The sequence below is a fragment of the Echinops telfairi genome, unplaced genomic scaffold (genome assembly GCF_000313985.2).
Source record: "Echinops telfairi isolate 266 unplaced genomic scaffold, ASM31398v2 ScPeMD7_18;HRSCAF=68, whole genome shotgun sequence".
Taxonomy (NCBI): domain Eukaryota; kingdom Metazoa; phylum Chordata; class Mammalia; order Afrosoricida; family Tenrecidae; genus Echinops; species Echinops telfairi.
Window position 1 is genome coordinate 30,800,131 of NW_022103915.1, and position 18,035 is coordinate 30,818,165.

Genomic DNA, 18,035 nt, shown 5'->3' on the forward strand with positions numbered 1-18,035 from the left:
TTTTGAGAAACGATGTACAAATGCGCTTTACACAATTGATGTGTGTATGGATTGGGATAACAGTTGTATGAGCCCCTAATAAAATGTTAAAAGAAAAGAAAGAAAAGAAAATGTTAATCACCCCCACCCACCCCACCCCCGAAAAAAAAAAAAAGATTATGAAATGGAGGAACTGATGCCAGGGACTTAGGTGGAGAGCAAATGCTTTGAAAATGATGTGGGAAATGAATGTACAAATGTGCTTTACACAATTGATGTATGTATGGATTATGATAATAATTGCATGAACCCCTAATAAAACGATTTAAAAAAAAGATTATGAAATGTCTCTATGAAATCACATTGTTATATTATTTTCAATATGCCTATTTTAAGATAAGAGGTGATGAGTTTATTTGGTTTTGTATAGATTAAATTATCCTCTTTTCCATGAGGAAAATTAATTGGTGAACATGAGACTGTAAATAAGAATGCTGATATTTTAGTTTCAAAACCCACATAGATAAAAACCTTTTTATCTTCTATATTGGCCCTCCAGCAATTCTCAGTGAAGGAATTCTACCTGAAAATCATCCCCTGGCGACTGTACACCTTCCGTGTCTGTCCAGGAACAAAAGTAAGTTGGACCTTCCATCTGGTTCACTGAACAGGTGTGGAACTTCTCAGCCTTTGCTTCCTTCCTAGAGCTTCTGGGAGTTCTCCCTCTGCACACACAGCTTACTGCCAAACACAGAAGGGTCCTTATCTGCCAAACGGCATGAAGGACAGCAACTCAGCATATGTCAACACTTAACCTTTGGACGCCAGGATTGTTGTTGGGTGCCATGGAGTTGGTTCTGACTTACCGCAGTACTCTGTACAACAGAATGAAACCCTGCCTTGTCCTGTGCCACCATTGCTATGTTTACGTCCATTGTTGAAGCCACTGTGTCAATCGGTCCCATTGAGGGTCTTCCTCTTTTTTTGCTGACCCTCACTTGATCATCAAGTATGAATGTCCTTCTCCAGAAACTGGCCCCTGCTCATAACATGACCAAAGCATGGTGGGACAAATCTCACCATCTTTGCTTCTAAGAAACGTTCTGACGACTTCTACCAAGACAGATTTGTCCATCCTTTTGTCAGTCCACCATTCCTGGTATTTTGTTGACTCCAGCTTGTTTGCCCACCATAATTCAAAAGCATCAATGATTCTGCAGTCTCGCCCAGCTTTCACCTGCACATGGAGTGACTGAGGAGCCCATGGGTGGGGGCAGGCACCTCTGAGTCCTCAGTGACATCTTGGCTTGTGAACCCTTTAAAGAAGTCTTTCCCAACAGATCTACCCAGTGCAGTACGGAGTCTAGTTTCCTGACTGCTGCTTCCATGGGCATGGATTGTGGAGCCAAGTAAAAAGAAATCTTAGACAGCTTCGATCTTTCCTCCTTTTATCATGATGTTGCTTATTGATCCAGTTGTGAGGATTTCTATTTTCTTTTTGTTGAGGTAGAATCTGTATTGATGGCTGTAGTTCTTGATCTCATCTGCAAGTTCTTCAAGTCTTCTTTACTTTCAATAAGCAAGGTTGTATCACTTGATTTGTAAATATATTTATAGATGATAACGAGGAAATAGATCTATGTGCGTGTATTTATAGGTTTAGTATTAATGTAGCAGATGGACATTGAGCCTCCACTCAAGTACTCCCTCAATGCAAGAACACTTTGTTAAACTGGCATTCCATGATGCTCACCTTCCCGACACCATCGCTGAAGACAAAGCAGATACATAAGCAAATGTGGTGAAGAAAGCTGATGGTGCCTGGCTATCAAAAGATAAAGTGTCTGGGCTCTTAAAGGTTTGAAGATAAACAAGCGGCCATCTATCTCAGAAGCAGCAAAGCCCACATGGAAGAAGCACACCAGCCTGTGTGATCACGAGGTGTTGATGGGATCAGGTATCAGATATCAAAGAACAAGAAATCATATCATTGTGAATGAGGGGGAGTACGGAGTAGGGATCCAAAGCCCATCTGTAGGCAAGTGGACATCCCCTTACAGAAGCATCGCGGGGAGGAGATGAGCCAGTCAGAGTGCAGTATAGCAATGATGAAACATATAACTTTTCTCTAGTTCTTAAATGCTTCCTCTTCCCATCTATCATGATCCCAATTCTACCTTACAAATCCGGCTAGACCAGAGACTGTACACTAGTACAGGTAGGGAACCCAGGGAATCCAGGACAGATGAACACCTCAGGACCAGTGGTGAGAGTGGAGATACCAGGAGGGTGGGGGGAAGGTGGGGTAGAAAGGAGAATCCGATTACAAGGATCTACAAATAACCCCTTCCCTGGGAGACGGACAACAGGAAAGTGGGTGAAGGGAGACGTCGGACAGTGTAAGACATGAAAAAATAATAATTTATAAATTATCAAGGGTTCATGAGGGTAATGGGATGGGGAGGGAGGGGAAAAAAATGAGCTGATACCAAGGGCTCAAGTAGAAGACAGATGTTTTGAGAATGATGAGGGCAACAAATGTACAAATGTGCTTGACATACAATGGATGTCTGTATGGATTGTGATAAGAGTTGAATGAGCCCCCAATAAAATGATTTTTTTAAAAAGAAAAGGAAACATATGCTTATTTTCCAGTTCATGAACTGAGAACGAGTCTGGCCTGAAAGACCAGAGTCTGATGGCAGGTAGAAGCAGGAAACATTTGTAATGGCTCGCAGTCGTGATTGGCTAGCTTAGGGTTCCTTCTCTGGAGTCAGTCTATTGACTTGGGTTGCCGCTCCTAGGAAAGCTAGACATGGACAGCAAGTGGACACTTAGGTTCCCTTTGCTGCTGTGGGGCTCGGCATAATCAACTCCTGTTTGGACTAGTTGAGCCAGGTTATTCATTGCGGTTTTACAAAAACCACTTTCCTCCTGTCTGTTTGCCCAACATTATCAGGTTGTGATGTTTTGCCATTTCATATCCCCTTTAGTAACTTGATTCTTTACATAGTTTATGCTGGAAGGCCCGCAGTGTTGCTTCTGATCCTAACTAAAGGCAGTCTCTGCCGCCCCATGATTTAAAATCACATTGCATCGTGGTGCACTGAGGGGGAGGACAAGGGCATGGACACAGCGGCTAAGGTGGTTCTCGTTGGTTGGTACAGAAGGAGGGGTTGCGGAGGATTTTTGCGCATTTTGAGGATTTCATAGAATTAATTTTTTCCCCCTTCCTTTGCTAGTTTTCATACCTTGGCCCTGACCCTGTTCATAAACTCCTTACGCTGGTGGTAGACGATGGCATCCAGCCGCCTGTGGAGCTCAGCTGTAAGGAGAGGAACATTCTGGCAGCCACTTTTATCCGCTCCCTCCACAAGAACATAGGTAAGGTGGAACAGGGATTGTGATGGGTGGGACCCACCGGTATCCTGTAATAAGGCTGTAACCGTATGCTCCTCAGGAGGCTCAGAGACCTTTCAGGACAAGGTGAACTTTTTCCAGAGAGAACTTCGGCAGGCCCACATGAAGAGGCCACATTCCAAAGTCACCCTGAAGGTCAGCAGACACACCTTGTTGGAATCGGTGAGTAAGGTGCATCTCTGTCAGCAGTTCCCAAAGTGTGCCAGCGAAGAAATTTTTTAGCATTTCAGTGTGTGCATCAGTGTGTTATCTTTCTGCACCACCTGAATTCCTCTCTTTAAGCATATCTTGGAAAGACTGTTCCCCTGTTTTATGGGTGATATTCTTTGGCAGCACAGTACCGAGGGGAAAGGCCAGTTGGCATCAAGCTTAGTTTCTGAGAGCATTCATGGAATGGCACTGTAAGCTGGTGTGAGTAGCTATTACTGAAGAAAGGTCTTGTTATGACTGAATCTGAGCAATAGAAGAGCTTTGTCGAGTGCAGAGGAAATGATTTTTGTTGTCATTCTGGTCTGATGGCAGAGGAACACCTGACGTGTGTCTGTCTGCATTGCAGACACTGGCACAGGCCATGCATTCCCTGGGACTGAGCAGGCTTAGGGTTCTGGTCCCTGTCCTGGAAGGGTTTGTGGTGTTTGGCTCTGGTAGGCACGCCTGGAAACGCCTTTCCTCGGTGTGGCATGGAGCCCGGTCTGAACCTCACCATGTGGAGAAAATGTGGAGAAAGATGCCTCCTGGGTAGCCTGTACTTTACTGAGAACCATTCGTTGGGCAGCTCCCTGACTTGAGCAATTTCTGCTGCTTTATGCATGAGTTTTCTCCTTACTAAAGTGGGGATTGTTTAAAAAAAAAAAAAAAGCTTCAATTTTCCAAAAAACAACTCAACTTAAAAGGATAAATGGCATAAAGACAAAATATTTTTCTGAAGCCTTCTATTTCTGCTGGAGACACGAGTGCTGCGAATCTAAACGGGCCCCTGTTCCTCGGGCTGGTTTCTGGCTAGCACGTCGCCACGCGCCAGTGGCTAGTTAACCAGCAGCAGTGGCAGCACTCTCGTGGCTGCAGTGTTCTGACTGTTTCCTTCCTCTCACTGCTTTCCAGTCTTTGAAAGCCACTCGGAATTTCTCCATCTCCGATTGGAGCAAGAACTTTGAAGTGGTTTTCCAAGATGAAGAAGGTCAGTTTTGAAATGTCAGGTTCACCTGCTTTTCTCTCTCTGCCTCCCTTGACTGTGGCTCTTACCCACGCTCCCTTAGAGAAGAGAAACAACAGACCCTCTTTTTCCTCGGGGGGGAGAAGAAGCCACGCGTCAAGACAGACAGGGTGGTGGTTACCAGCCAGATGGCTTGGTGCTGGTAGTGCAGAGACATGCAGGGATGTTTAGGTGAGCTCAGCGTTCAAGCCAGAATGGCAAAGTGACCGTGTGGAGCTGTGAAGTGTCCATTTCCTGACTCTCTGGGTCTCCATGTGTCCACTTTGGGAAGGAGGGCAGGGGAGCACAGCTTAGTGATCAGAATACCATTAATCCCACAGAGAAGGGGCCTGGGAGACTTCAGGAAAGTTCACGTTTCAACCCCTAATTGCATTGCCTTGTCAAGTTTTTGAGCCTTGAACCCCAGCTCTTCCCAGATGTCACCTTCAAACTGAACAGTAGTTGAGCTGGATTCACGAAGAATGCCTGCCGTGAGCACTGTGCTGTTTAAAATCACACGGCATAACGCCAAAACACAGATGAGCAGCTCAGGGGGCAGTGAGTCTAAATCAAAGAAAGCTGAGCAGTGTGGGGAGAGGTAGTGAGAATGGTGAGACCACCGGAACCAGTGTTTATGTTTAGAAATTGTTGAATGGATAGGTGATCTGCTGGGTGTATTTTCACCCCAAATAAAATAAATAAGGGGGGGGATCCACATTTTACTTGCCTTGAGATGGTGAAAGAATGAGGTGGTAGGGGAGATGGGACTGTCGAGAATGTAAAATGAGCAATGAAAGGATAAAAAGTGGTCAGAGGAGGTAGGCCAGAATCTGTTTCTATCTTTATTATACTTCTCAGCTCTGGACTGGGGCGGACCTCGCCGGGAATGGTTCGAGCTCATCTGCAAGGCTCTGTTTGATACCACCAATCAGCTTTTTACACGGTTTAGTGATAACAACCAAGCATTGGTAAGTCTTAAGACTTGCCCACCTTTGGGTATTATTCCAGTGGGTAGAATAACAAGGGTTTGAAGTTAGATACTGTTCTGAGAGTCTGACCAACTTGTTTCCTGTTCTTAATTTTGATACATAGACTGCGACCTTCTCTTTACCTTTATTATTCCATCTATAAAGATAGAGAGAATAGAGACAGAGGGATGTTATTTGAATGAGAAACATTATGATGCAACACATAGCCTACTCATTACAGTAATATTTATGCCACTTTCTCAAAACTTAAATGAAACAATTTCTTTCTGTTCTAGACCTTGGACTAGGCAGAGGTGTCTGGAGTGTGGAGAAGTGTATTTTGGCTGAGAGAAGGTCTGGTTTAGGGAAAAGGCATTGGAGCACCCTCTGAGTAGCACTCATATCCACCCAGGGCCCACATAGAAGTTTGGGCTCTAAAACTTAGTATGAGTTTCTTCCACTGAAGGGCATCTTTGCTCTTCATCCTCTGATCACTTTGCATAAATCCAGAGTGGCTACCAAAAGACTAATGACACTTGGATGGGCTCAGAGCCCTTTAGCACAGGACCAGGGAAGAAGCGTCTTCCAGGATTAGACTGGAAGAGCAGTGGCCCAGGGCCTTGCAGCCTCTTTCTTTGGCAGGTACATCCCAACCCCAGTCGCCCTGCTCATCTGCGCCTGAAGATGTATGAGTTTGCAGGGCGGCTGGTGGGCAAGTGCCTCTATGAGTCCTCTTTGGGAGGAGCCTACAAACAGTTGGTCCGAGCTCGCTTCACCCGCTCTTTCCTGGCCCAAATCATAGGACTGCGCATGCACTACAAGGTAATGTCATGGGGGGATGTTTTCTCCTAAAGCTTCTGGTCATTAGCACCACATAACGCTCTACCTTGAACTTATTGTTCTTAGCGTTGGCAAGTGAGTGGTGCCAAGCTGTCACAGATTTCACTTCTGGGCAAGGATAGGAATATTCTGTCCTGTGTCTTTTTATCTCCTCAGTACTTTGAAACAGATGACCCAGAATTCTACAAATCTAAAGTTTGTTTCATCCTTAACAATGACATGAGTGAGATGGAGCTGGTCTTTGCAGAGGAGAAATATAACAGAGCAGGTCAACTGGATAAGGTGAGGAAGAGGACCAATGTGTATGAGTCCCATGTTCTCGGTGACTTCAAGGGCTGGGCTGTTAATAGAACTTTGTGCAGTTGTGGCATTGTCTACCAAACACCTGAAATGTGGCTAGTAAGACCAAACAACTGAAAATATTAATCTTACTTAATTTAAAAAATTTAAATAACCATATATGTCTCTGAAAAACTCACTACCATGGAGTTGATTCTATCTCCTAGCAACCGTATAGGACAGGGTAGAACTGCCCCTGTGGGTTTCTGAGACTAACTCTTTTACAGAAGTAGGAAGCCTCAATTTTCTCTCTCGAAGCTGCTTCTGGTTTTGAACTGCTGACCTTGTGGTTCACACAGCCCATTGCATAACTACTATGCCACCAGGCCTCCCCACATAAATGACTAGTAGCTACTATATTGGACAGTGTAACACTAGGGAGTTACAGTGCATACTTAATAATCTTGGCTCATTTGAATGGAGCAAATGACACAGGTCATATCTACACCACCCACTCCTACTTTCTGGGAAGAAGGCACCTTAATGAGACCATTGACTTACACAAGCAGATGTAGAAGGAGCATCTACATTGCGTTAGCCATAAGGATGTTGAACGCAGTGCCTATCCACCTTAAAACCTGTTATTAGAAAATAATTGTCCTTTTGAGAATGATGATGGCAACAAATGTACAAATGTGCTGGACACAATGGATGGATGTATGGATTGTGATGAGTTGTACGAGCCCCCAATAAAATGATTTTTTAAAAAGAAAAAAGTATTGCTGATGCAAATATGATTCTGTTTACATTTTGAGGTTCAACAATATCGAATGATTTGATGTTGACGTTGATGTAATAGATAACTAAAAGCCAAATTAGCCACGGGTGGAAAATTGTGACCAACTCAAGAATACCACTTGTACCACTGATAATCAGATCTCCTTCCTAGTGATGCACACACGTGGTTAGATTCTGTCTTTCTGAACCTGGCAAGGCAGCTAAGTCAATAGAGATCTGAATTAGGGCCCCAAGAACACGGGAGTGTGGGTTCTAATTTGTGATTATCAAATCTTAGTAATTTACTACTTAGGCTACTAGGTAGAAATGCAAACTTAGATAAAATGGTTGTGCAAAAAAAACCCCCTAGGAGTAGAAAGCTTCATCTTTCTCCCACAGAGTAGCTGGTGATTTCAAACTGCTGACCTTGTGGTGAGCAGCCCAGTGCATAACCCACTACACCACCAGAGCTCCAGCTGTGTTGTCTTAAGGACCTGCATGTCAAAGCTTGTAGTTGAGTAGACATCATCATTCATCCCTGGAAGCGGCCTTGGGCATTGTTTGCAGATTGTCTATACCTGGTGGTTTTAAGCTGTGCTTTGAGGCTCCTTATAGTCATTTAGGAGTTGTGTAATAGGGGATGTCAATTAATTTCTGGTTGAGGATCATACAGTATAGCCCTTTCTTTACACAAAGGAAAAACAGGAGTCTAAATGGCTTAGACCGCCAACCTTGTGGCTATCAGCACCACGAAGGCTCCTTAATGAGATCAGTAGTGGTTTAATTTTGAATCACAGAGATATTAAAATGTCTTCTTGTTGTATCACTGCTAGCTACTTACTTGAGAAACTGTAGCCAGTATGATGCACCAAGAGTGGTAGGAACCTAGAAGCTTAGTAACTAAATAAAACCAAGTACATTGAGAAGCTGAATGAACAGCAGACATTTATGGTTGATACTGTGATAAAAGTTCATTAATGCTCTCTGCCATTGAATCAGTGCTGACTCATGTGACTCTGTAGGTCGAGGTAGAATTGTGTCTGTGGGTTTCAGAGATCGTCATTCTTTACAGGAGTAGAAAGCTGCCGATATCTCCCAAGGAGCAGCTGGTGGTTTCAAATGGCTGACCTTGAGGTTAACAGCCCAATGTGTAACCATTATGCCACCATGACTTCCTCACGAATGCTATGCTTGGATTATACAGAGCAGTTATCATCTTGAAAACTCCTACCCATAGACAACCCCTCTTGGCCTTTTGTCTCCTACTTCAGGTTGTAGAACTCATGACAGGTGGAGCTCAAATTCCAGTCACCAATGGAAATAAAATATTCTATTTAAATCTACTGGCCCAATATCGGTTGGCTAGTCAAGTAAAAGAGGAGGTGGAACATTTTCTAAAAGGTGGGACCTTTATTTCATATTAAAATACCCGTCTCTGTGGTGTGGCTAGGCTTTAACTTGGCTATTTTGTTTTAGGCCTGAATGAGTTGGTCCCCGAAAACCTTTTGGCTATTTTTGATGAGAATGAGCTTGAGGTGAGTTCTTACAATTGCAAACGCCGATTTCCAACTCCCGTGTTTTCATGTGCCCACAAGGAACTGTCTTGTACCTTCTGAGGTGTGGGGAAGCTCTCTGTGCAGTAGTTGGTTTCACTTCTGTCCTCCTCCCATGCACTGATTCTTTCTTCAGCTCTTTAAAAATGAAAAGGTGAAAATCCGAAACCAGCACCTAACTATTTATGAGTAGCTAGCTTATTCATAATAAGAATTTGTAGAACGAATGATATAATACTAATTACTCTTTGTAAAAACTAACAATACTCATTTGTTCATCAAGTATTATGCATACTGGTGGAACAGTATAGAATTTGGATATTTTATATAGTCTTCATAAAACCCTGATGGCCTTCAAGGTTAATTTAAGGGAATGATAAAGTTGCTTGCTTGGGAAATACTTACTGGGCGCCTCCTGTAGGTTGTGTGTTTGAGGCACTGGGTTACCAGGCGGAGGGACCAAGACAGAGCTCTGCGCGCAGGCACCTTCATTGTGGGCAGGAGAGAAACCAGAAGGCAAGATCACTACGCAGAGTTTCGGATCGTGACATTATGTAGTTAATTATCTAGTTAATACATTCTTATGTCAGATTCTGTAAGAAGAAAAGAATGGTTATAGCATGGTAAATACCACAGTGTAGTTACCAGAATTGTAACTGGGGCAAAAAAGTGAGAAAAAAAAAGAAACCAGTGTGTCTGCTTGCTGCTCAAAGTTGATACGCACAGTACAAGGGATTCATTTTCACTTCCCACAGCTTTGACAAGGAATGGGTTTCTGCAAACTGTTCCCTGTGGGGAGGGAGTTCTTCTGCAAAACAAACAACAAAAGCCCCTTACGTTCTCACACACTTTCACCCTTCTGCACAGGAACAACTTAGAGATAAGAACCAAAGCTTATGCCATTTTCATCACATGTTGGATTTTGTACATGGAATCCAAATTCTCCAGACCTCTGCCTTTATAAAGTTTCTGACGTGTGGTCCTGTCCTATTACTTTGGGGACTACTAGTGGACATGGTGCAGAATATCACTCATACAGTTCTTGAGACTGGGAGAGAGAGACTCGGAGTCTTACAGTTGTTCCACGTCCTGCCCTTAGTTACTCCTGAGCTTTAGCGAGTTCTTTTTGGAGGAGCTAGAGCTCATCGGGCTCCCTTTGGGCTTCGTTCTTTACAGCTATGGGGAGAGTACTCAACGATCTTTAAGAGGCATATTCAGTCTGAAACCAAATTAGGACAGCCACCAGATGCTTAGGACTCCCACGTCATCAGGGTTCTCAGTTTGGGGACCCAGCAGAAGCCAGGCTGAAGGAAAGGTAGGAATTGTTCAGTCCAAAAAAGAAGGGGGACCCAGGGGAAAAGGAAAGGCTGTTTGGCAAATTCATCAGTGGGGACTGGGGTCCTCCTCAGTGAGGAGGGCCTGCCTTTTCTCCCTGGTGTTCTCAGGCTTTCCCAGAGCAGAACACTTGGATCCTTGTGTTTTGCTCTTTGTTTCAATGAAAAATAATGCATGGTGGCGATTCTTAATCAAGGGTGTCATCGATAGCACCTGGGAAACTTTCTTCAAACATACTGCTCATACTCCCCTTCTCGAGCAACTGATTCTGTAGGGTAGGGCAGGGGTGGACATACTGTGGCCAGAGAGTGGCTCTGAAGTAAAATTGAAAATTCCTGAAGGATATTCTTCAAATCATGTTGGTCTTGTTTGTACAAACATTTTTAAATTGTCGTGAGGGACAGGATTGGCTCTTGCCACCCCTGGACTAGGGCACCGTGCAGCTTTCCAGAGGTACGTGGCCCCGACCTGGGGTATACCGGATCCGTTGGTTTTCTCAGAGCTTTGTGCTGGCTTGATGACTTCGCCTTTTCTCTTCTTCCTGGCGTTGTCCTTTGCTCCAGTCTGCATGTCAGCGTTTTGACCTCAGGTTGGGCGTGTGCCCCTTTGATTGTCCTAATAACCCCTGGCCACCTTTCCTCCAGCTGCTGATGTGCGGGACGGGAGACATCAGCGTGTCTGACTTCAAAGCCCATGCAGTGGTGGTTGGTGGCTCCTGGCATTTCAGAGAGAAGGTGAGCCAGCCGGACTTCTTAACCTTGGCTGTGTCCCATGTCCCCAAAACAAAAGTTAGAGAAGAAAATCTCAGCGGCAACCGCAAGGTGGCCCTGGCGACGGGCTCGTAAAGGAGAGCAAGGCAGCTGGCTGTGCAGGTGGGATGGGGCCGCCCTGCGACTGCGGCAGGGACAGGAAGAAGGGCAGGCAAAGAAGTAGAACCAAGCAGTCAATAACAACTACCTTTCTGACCGACTGGGCAGTGCGCTCAGGGCCTGAAGTGGTCTACCCTGCCTGCTCCTCCCTGTGTCCTCAGTGTGGCCCCGTGACACACCCGCCTTGGGAGACAGCGTGGGTCTGACTGCAGCCATGTGCTCCCCTGGCAGGTCATGAGGTGGTTTTGGACCGTGGTTTCCAGTTTAACCCAGGAAGAGTTGGCTCGGCTGCTTCAGTTCACTACAGGCTCCTCTCAGCTGCCACCTGGAGGTTTTGCTGCCCTGTGCCCCTCATTCCAGATCATCGCCGCTCCGACCCATAGCACGTTACCTACTGCACACACATGGTAAGTCGTCGGCCCCTCCGCGCCCGCTCCTGGGCTCCCTTGGGCAGCCTTCGCGGGTGTGCTGGTGGGCTGAGTTCATCACTTCCTTCCTTGCCTCCAGTTTTAACCAGCTGTGCCTCCCAACGTATGACTCGTATGAAGAGGTGCACAGGATGCTGCAGCTGGCCATCAGTGAGGGCTGCGAGGGCTTTGGCATGCTCTGACTTCGTGCCTGCCATCCACTCAGCCCCTGAGCTCGCTGCCCATGACAGACACTGTGACTTCTCACCCCAGCACTGACAGAGCCATCAGTTGGAAGAGGCAGCATGTTCCGTGTCCGTCCGGAGTATTTGTCATCTGCAAGCCTCGTCCTTTTCTCACTCCCTTCCCCTCCATAGCCACTACAAGCCACGTTAGCATGGTACGTCATCTGAGCTCTCTGCTCACTGCCGAAAAGAGGGCCAAGCTGCTGTTGTCTTGGTGGGTTCTCTGATGAGCTCAGCTGCTGGGGCTGCCTCCGTCTCCAAGGGGGTTGGGAAAGAGCCCAGCTCTGCTGGAACTCAGTTGTGCAGAAAGCCTCCAGGCCATGCTTGTCCCAGCTCCCTCTGCCTGTGCGTCTTGTAGGCACCCTGATTGGTACATGCACCCCTCTCTCTGGGACAGGGTTCACCTCTTCTCATCAGGAGCCAGAGACGCACAAAGAGGAAAGGGCTCACACGAGCCTTTAGTTTTGTCCCTTTGCACAGTGGCAGGCCCCGGCCGTGGCACTGGGTGGCCTCTAAGTGATGGTCCTCATTGAAACTCCACAAAAGGTTCTTTTTTTTTTTTAATAGTTGTGGTATCAGAATGGAAAGGGAGCCTTTCCTGCAGGCGTTCCTAGAATCAATCAGTGATCCGTCAAGAACTCTGTTCTTTCCTTGAATTTGAGCCAGGTGAGAGAAGCAGATGGAAGCCCTGTGAATGTGAATGATGGCTGGGCTGGAGCCCCACTGCTGAGCATATGCCTCTTCTTGGGTTTGGGGCACACCTGGGCTGGCAGCACAGCTGGCTTGAAGACTGCTGACGCTCTGCTCCCAGTTTGCCTCTCACACAGGGCTGGCTGGGCCTGGTTATTTACCTCCAAGTGTGCAGCCTGCCAAGAGCTGGGGATTCTGCTCGTACCTGACTCCAGAGGGTCCCACTCAGCCTCTTCTGGATTTCTGCTGCAGAAAAGTGGGTAGCAAGGGCTTGAGACGATAAGAGTGGGTGTCCCAGTGCTCCTACATCGCTCTTCGTAGGTGTTCCCTGAGGCAAAGCGAAAGGTGCCAGGAGTTGAAGTGCTTGTGCCCATCTCCATCCCCTGGCATCAGCTCCCTGGGAACTGTGTTACCGGAAATGCCAGCTCTTGCCCTGACGTCACCCTCTCAGGTACCTAGAAGGGAAGCTTAAGAAAGGAGGAAGCTTGATGTGGTTCATGGTCAAGCGATAACGGGAGAGAGCCTGCAGCCTGTCACTGGGAAGATGACAGCATGCTATTCATTATAATTCGGATGGAAATAGTTTCAAGCCCCAAAGTCTCATTGCCTCCTCAAGTCTCTGTTTTGTATAGATGGCTTTGCTGTAAGTTTCAATTCCTGATGGAGCACTTAACTCTGAGAATATTACAAGGCATCTTTGTTGCCCAAACCAGCAAGTGTACGGAGTCCTGAGAGAGGCGGGACTCAGGACAATGCCTTGGCCTCCTGGAAGTATGCCTGAGCCCTCCTCCCCTTGCTCCCTGCCCTTGGAGCTAGCCCTTAGGAGCGCTTACAGCTCCTGCCTGACCTCATGCTGTGGGCAGCTGTCTGTCTCTTCCTGGCGTGGGTGCTGACTTCCCTTATCACCCGGGTCCAGGATCCAGCACCAGGGCCTCCTCACTCCAGGATCCTTCATGCCACACGGTCACTGCTCCTCTCAGGGACCAGGACAAGGTGCTGCTGCTTGCCCCAGTTTTTCCCCATGGTATATGGACTGGCCAGTTTAGTCGTCATTCACATCCGATGCTGCCCCTCAGCCCCACACTGGGGTTTCCGGCTAGGGGCCCCTGGGTCAGCTCTGCCATCTTTGGCAGTTGCCCCACTTCCAGATTTTGCATTCACCACGCTGACGGCCTTCTCGAGATTGAAGCCGGAGATCAAATTGACTTTCTTAGTCCGAGCTGCCATGTTTGGCTCTAGCCTGAGCTCTTTTTCAGAGCATCCTGGTCACTGTTGCATCCCGGCCAGGACAGCGGCATCCCTGTGCAGACCCTTAAATCCCAGAGGCTTTGTTTAACAAAACCCTTTGATAGGTTGTGATTTTCTATTTTTCCAGTTAACTCTCTCCCACCCAACTCTGCTCAGAAGGGTCTTGGCTCTTTTTGGCTTCTCCTTTGATCTTTTTTTCTATCTTCCTTTGGAGCTAGCAAATGAGGGTGGGTGGTGGGGGGAGTGGGGAGTTGTGCCATAGAGGAGGGAGGGCGGCTTATTTCTTGAGCAGTTTTCTAGTCACATTTCTTATTTTGGTCAGTTCTCTTATTTAGTCCCTTGGGGCCAAGAAACTTAGGGGCCAGCTAACCTCCCGGCCTTTCAGCTGCTCCAGAGTAGACCAGGCTTCCCACGGACCTCAAGGAGGATGCCTACACACTCCAGACTTCAGCAGAGAGCAACCCTGGCTGCAAACTTGCCAGGCCAGACAGTTGCAGCTGGTGATATAAATATTTTGTATAGTAAATGAAATAAATCAATGTTTAAACGAAAGACTGAGGTGCCAAGTGACTGCTTTCAGTGGAGACTGGGCTTTGGGAAGTGGGGGAAGGAAAAGGAGTAGAAATCTTTTTGTCTTTCTCCAGGACTCCGTTAGGCAGCACTTAGCTTGAGAGGGCCCCTCCCAGGCCTCCTTGCCTTTCACGCCTCCCTGCTTGCTGTCCGTGGTGCCAGCAGGCCCCCTGGTGCTCCTTCCCGCAGACGGCCATGAGAGTGGGACAAGTGCTGTGCTCCGGCCCTGGAGATGACCCCAGTTGACAGACAAACGCTGAGGATCTTGTCTGCCTGTTAGACGCATTTAATTTTTGTTTGGTTGGTTTTCCTCCATGTGAAATTGGTTTTCCTCCATGTGAAATTGAATCCAGACCATTGGAAAGAAAACCTCGCGGGGAAGAAGTCATTTGCCACCAAGTAACCACTGCTAGCATTTCGATGCATCTCCTTCATGGTTTTCACATGTTGTTGTTGCTATTAGGTGCTATGAAGTTGGTCCTGCCTCCTAGAGACCCTGTCTGTGCACAACCCAATGAAGCCTTCCCAGTCCGGGGCGTCCTCACCATTCTCCCCATGCTGGAGCCCATTGTCCCAGCCACGGTGTCCACCCGGCTCCTTCAAGGCCTTCCTCTTCCTCTACGTTACCAAACATGATGGCCTTCTCCAGGGACTGCTCTCTCCTGACAGCATGTCCAAAGTATGTAAGACGAAGTCTCGCCATCCTTGCCTCTAAGGAGGACTCTGGCCTTACTCCTTCCAAGACAGATGGGTTTGTCCTTTTAGCAGTCCCGGGTACTTTCTGTAGTCTCCAGCACCACACCTCAAATGCACGGATTCTTCTTTTCTTCTTCGGTCTTTAGTCAGTGTCCAACTCTCACATGCATATGAAGCCTCAAGTCAGGAACACCTTAGTCCTCACAGTAACATCTTTGTTTTTCAACATTCTAAAGAGGTCTTATACAGCAGGTTTACTTAATGCAACTTCTCTTTTCATTTCTTGACTGCTGCTTCCATGACCATTGATTGTGGATCCAAGCAAGACAAAATCCTTGACACCTTCCACCTTAACTTCATTTATCACACATTTCGGTTTTCTTTATGTTGAGTTGTAACCCATACTGAGGCTGCAGTCCTTGATCAGTCTTCATCAACAAGCCCTTCAAGCCCTTCTCACTTTCAGCAGCGAAGTTGTGGCGTCTGCACATCCCAGGTCGTGGAGAAGCCTCCCTCCAGTCCCGGGGCCACGTCCTTCATATCATCCAGCTTCTCTGATGATTTAGTTGCTCAGCGTACAGATTGAACAAGTATGGTAAGAGGATCCATCCCTGATTCACACCTTTCCTGATGTTAAACCACACAGTATTGCCTTGTTCTGTTCGCACAACTGCCTTTTGATCCATGTACGAGTTCCTCATGAGCACAATGAGGTGCTCTGGAATTCCCGTTCTTCTCAAGGTTGTCCACACAGTCGAACGCCTTGGTATAGCCAACGAAACACAAATACTATAGACAGCTTTTTGGTATTCTGTGCTTTGAGCAAAGAGCCATCTGAACATCAGCAATGGTATCCCTTGTTCCACATCCTCTTCTGAATCCAGCCTGACCTTCTGGCAGTTTCCTGTACTGTTGTAACCATTGTTGGATGATCGTTAGCAAACTTGTATTTGCATGTGATATTAATGATATTGCTCTGTACTTTGAGCTTTCTGTTGGGTCACCTTTCTTTGGGATAGGTACAAATATGGATCTCTTCTAAATCTCCTGGCGTAGGCTAGTTAGCATGTGCTTCCAGTGCTTCATCCCTTTGTTGGGACATTTCAGTTGGTGTGCCGCCATCCTTTCCAGGAGCCTTACTGTTGGCTAATGCATCCAGTGCAGCTTGAACTGTTTCCTTCAATACCATTGGTTCTTCTCATGCTACCTCCTGAAATGCTGGAATACTGCCAGTTCTTTTTGGTAGAGTGACTCTGTGTATTCTCTCCATCTTTTGGTGGTGCTGCATCATTCAATATTTTGCCCATAGACTTTCAGTATTGCAACTCAAGGCTTGAATTGTTTCTTGAGTTCTTTCAGTCTCAGACATGCCGAGTGTGTTCTTCCTTCTTGGTTTTCTAACTCTAGGCCTTTGCACAATTCATTATCATATCTGGCACTGCCTTCCCAAGCTACCCCTTAACAAAGCTACCTCTTTGACGCTCTTTTCTTCCATTTGCTTTAGCTACATTAACGATTAAGAGCAAATTTCAGTCTCTTCTGATATCCTCACTGATCTTTGCTTTCTTTCCGGTCTTTTTAATGTCCTTTTGTTTTCTTCATGAATGATGTTCTTGATGTCCTCCCACGGCTCATCAAGTCTTCTGTCATTAGTGTTCAGCGTGTCAAATCTCTCAAAATTCAGGTCATATAGACTCAAGGTTCATATTTTCGCTCCCAGGGACTTGTTTTAATTCTCTTCAGTGTTATCCTGAAGTTAAATATGAGCAATTGATGGTCTGTTCCATGTCAGCCCCTGGCCTGGTTTTAGCGGCTGATAGTGAGCTCCAGTCTCTTCCCACAGATGTAGTCAACTTGAATTCTCTGTATTTCATCTGGGGAAGTCCAGGTGCATACTTGCCTTTTGTGTTGTTGAAATACCAGTGACGTAGCTCCAAGCATCATGATAACACACGAGCTACCACAGTACAGCAAACTGACAGATGGGTGATTATCATCATATTTGTTTCCAGCATCCTTCCTCCCCCACCACGAGTGCTGTGGACATGGCAGAGGCACTGCTCTTAAAGAGTGTGAAGGGAGCAGGTGATGTGCATTCTTTGCTAACCAAAGGTGAGTTTAGCAAAGAGGAAACCAGACCTCCTAGTGGGACCTAGAAGGAAAAGCACCTGAGAGCCTGGCTTTCTTGGGGAGATAATCATATTGCTTTATACATTGTTTCCCAACCTGGAAGATCCAAATCCCCAGGGGAGCTTTCAATACACCCCTCTCCCCCACCACCCCAAATCTTACCTTGAAAATAACTGAGTAAGTGCTCCATTCTACCTGTCTCACCAGGCTCATGAGTGAGATGAAATATCTGAAGGAAAGAAAAAAAAAAAAATCCCTATTACCCTATTTTGGATATTTGTAGTTCTACAGTGTTTACCCCAACAGCTCCAGGGAGAAAGATGAGACTCGCTGTGCCTATAAAAATTTATAGCCTCCGAAACCCAAGGGGGCAGTTCTGTTTGACCCTACAGGGTTATGATGAGTCAGAATTGGTGGCATTGAGTTGGTTACATTGTCTACACTCGCTGCTCATGTAGGTGCCAATGAAGTCCTAAGGTTGGGGAGGCTGGCAGGATTGTTCTGATTGGGCACAGTGGAATACTGGCAGCAGCTGCAGAGCCATTCACTGCAGGCCCAGCTCGGCCTTCCCCCTGCTCCCCAGCATGTGGCTTGAGCCAGATGGCTCTTGCCTCCTCTATGCTGGTTGCCTTTTAAAACCTTCAGTTGGCATAAAGCAGCTCCAGGCCCTCTGTAGCAATTTATTTAAAAATTAGAAGTCTGTTTTCCCTTTTATTTAGAGGTATAACAATACCAAAAAATGTACCCAAGACCAAACCCACTGTCAGCAAGTTGATTCCAACCCATAGCAAGCCTGTATAGGTTTCTAAAACTATAAATATTTGCGGAAGCAGGTGG

General features: G+C 46.5%; 1 protein-coding gene across 1 annotated transcript in view; it reads left to right on the top strand.

Moving 5' to 3' along the window:
• Positions 1-14,354, top strand: part of AREL1 (apoptosis resistant E3 ubiquitin protein ligase 1) — a 53,136-nt gene extending 38,782 nt beyond the window's left edge. Inside the window, exons 10-21 of the mRNA XM_004699034.3 lie at positions 539-616; positions 3,222-3,363; positions 3,440-3,561; positions 4,501-4,576; positions 5,450-5,559; positions 6,202-6,381; positions 6,556-6,681; positions 8,727-8,856; positions 8,932-8,990; positions 10,988-11,077; positions 11,444-11,619; positions 11,720-14,354. Coding sequence (XP_004699091.1) covers positions 539-616; positions 3,222-3,363; positions 3,440-3,561; positions 4,501-4,576; positions 5,450-5,559; positions 6,202-6,381; positions 6,556-6,681; positions 8,727-8,856; positions 8,932-8,990; positions 10,988-11,077; positions 11,444-11,619; positions 11,720-11,822 — 1,392 coding nt within the window. The 3' untranslated portion in view covers positions 11,823-14,354. The remainder of the gene's footprint in view (positions 1-538; positions 617-3,221; positions 3,364-3,439; positions 3,562-4,500; positions 4,577-5,449; positions 5,560-6,201; positions 6,382-6,555; positions 6,682-8,726; positions 8,857-8,931; positions 8,991-10,987; positions 11,078-11,443; positions 11,620-11,719) is intronic.
• The last annotated feature ends 3,681 nt before the right edge of the window (positions 14,355-18,035 follow it).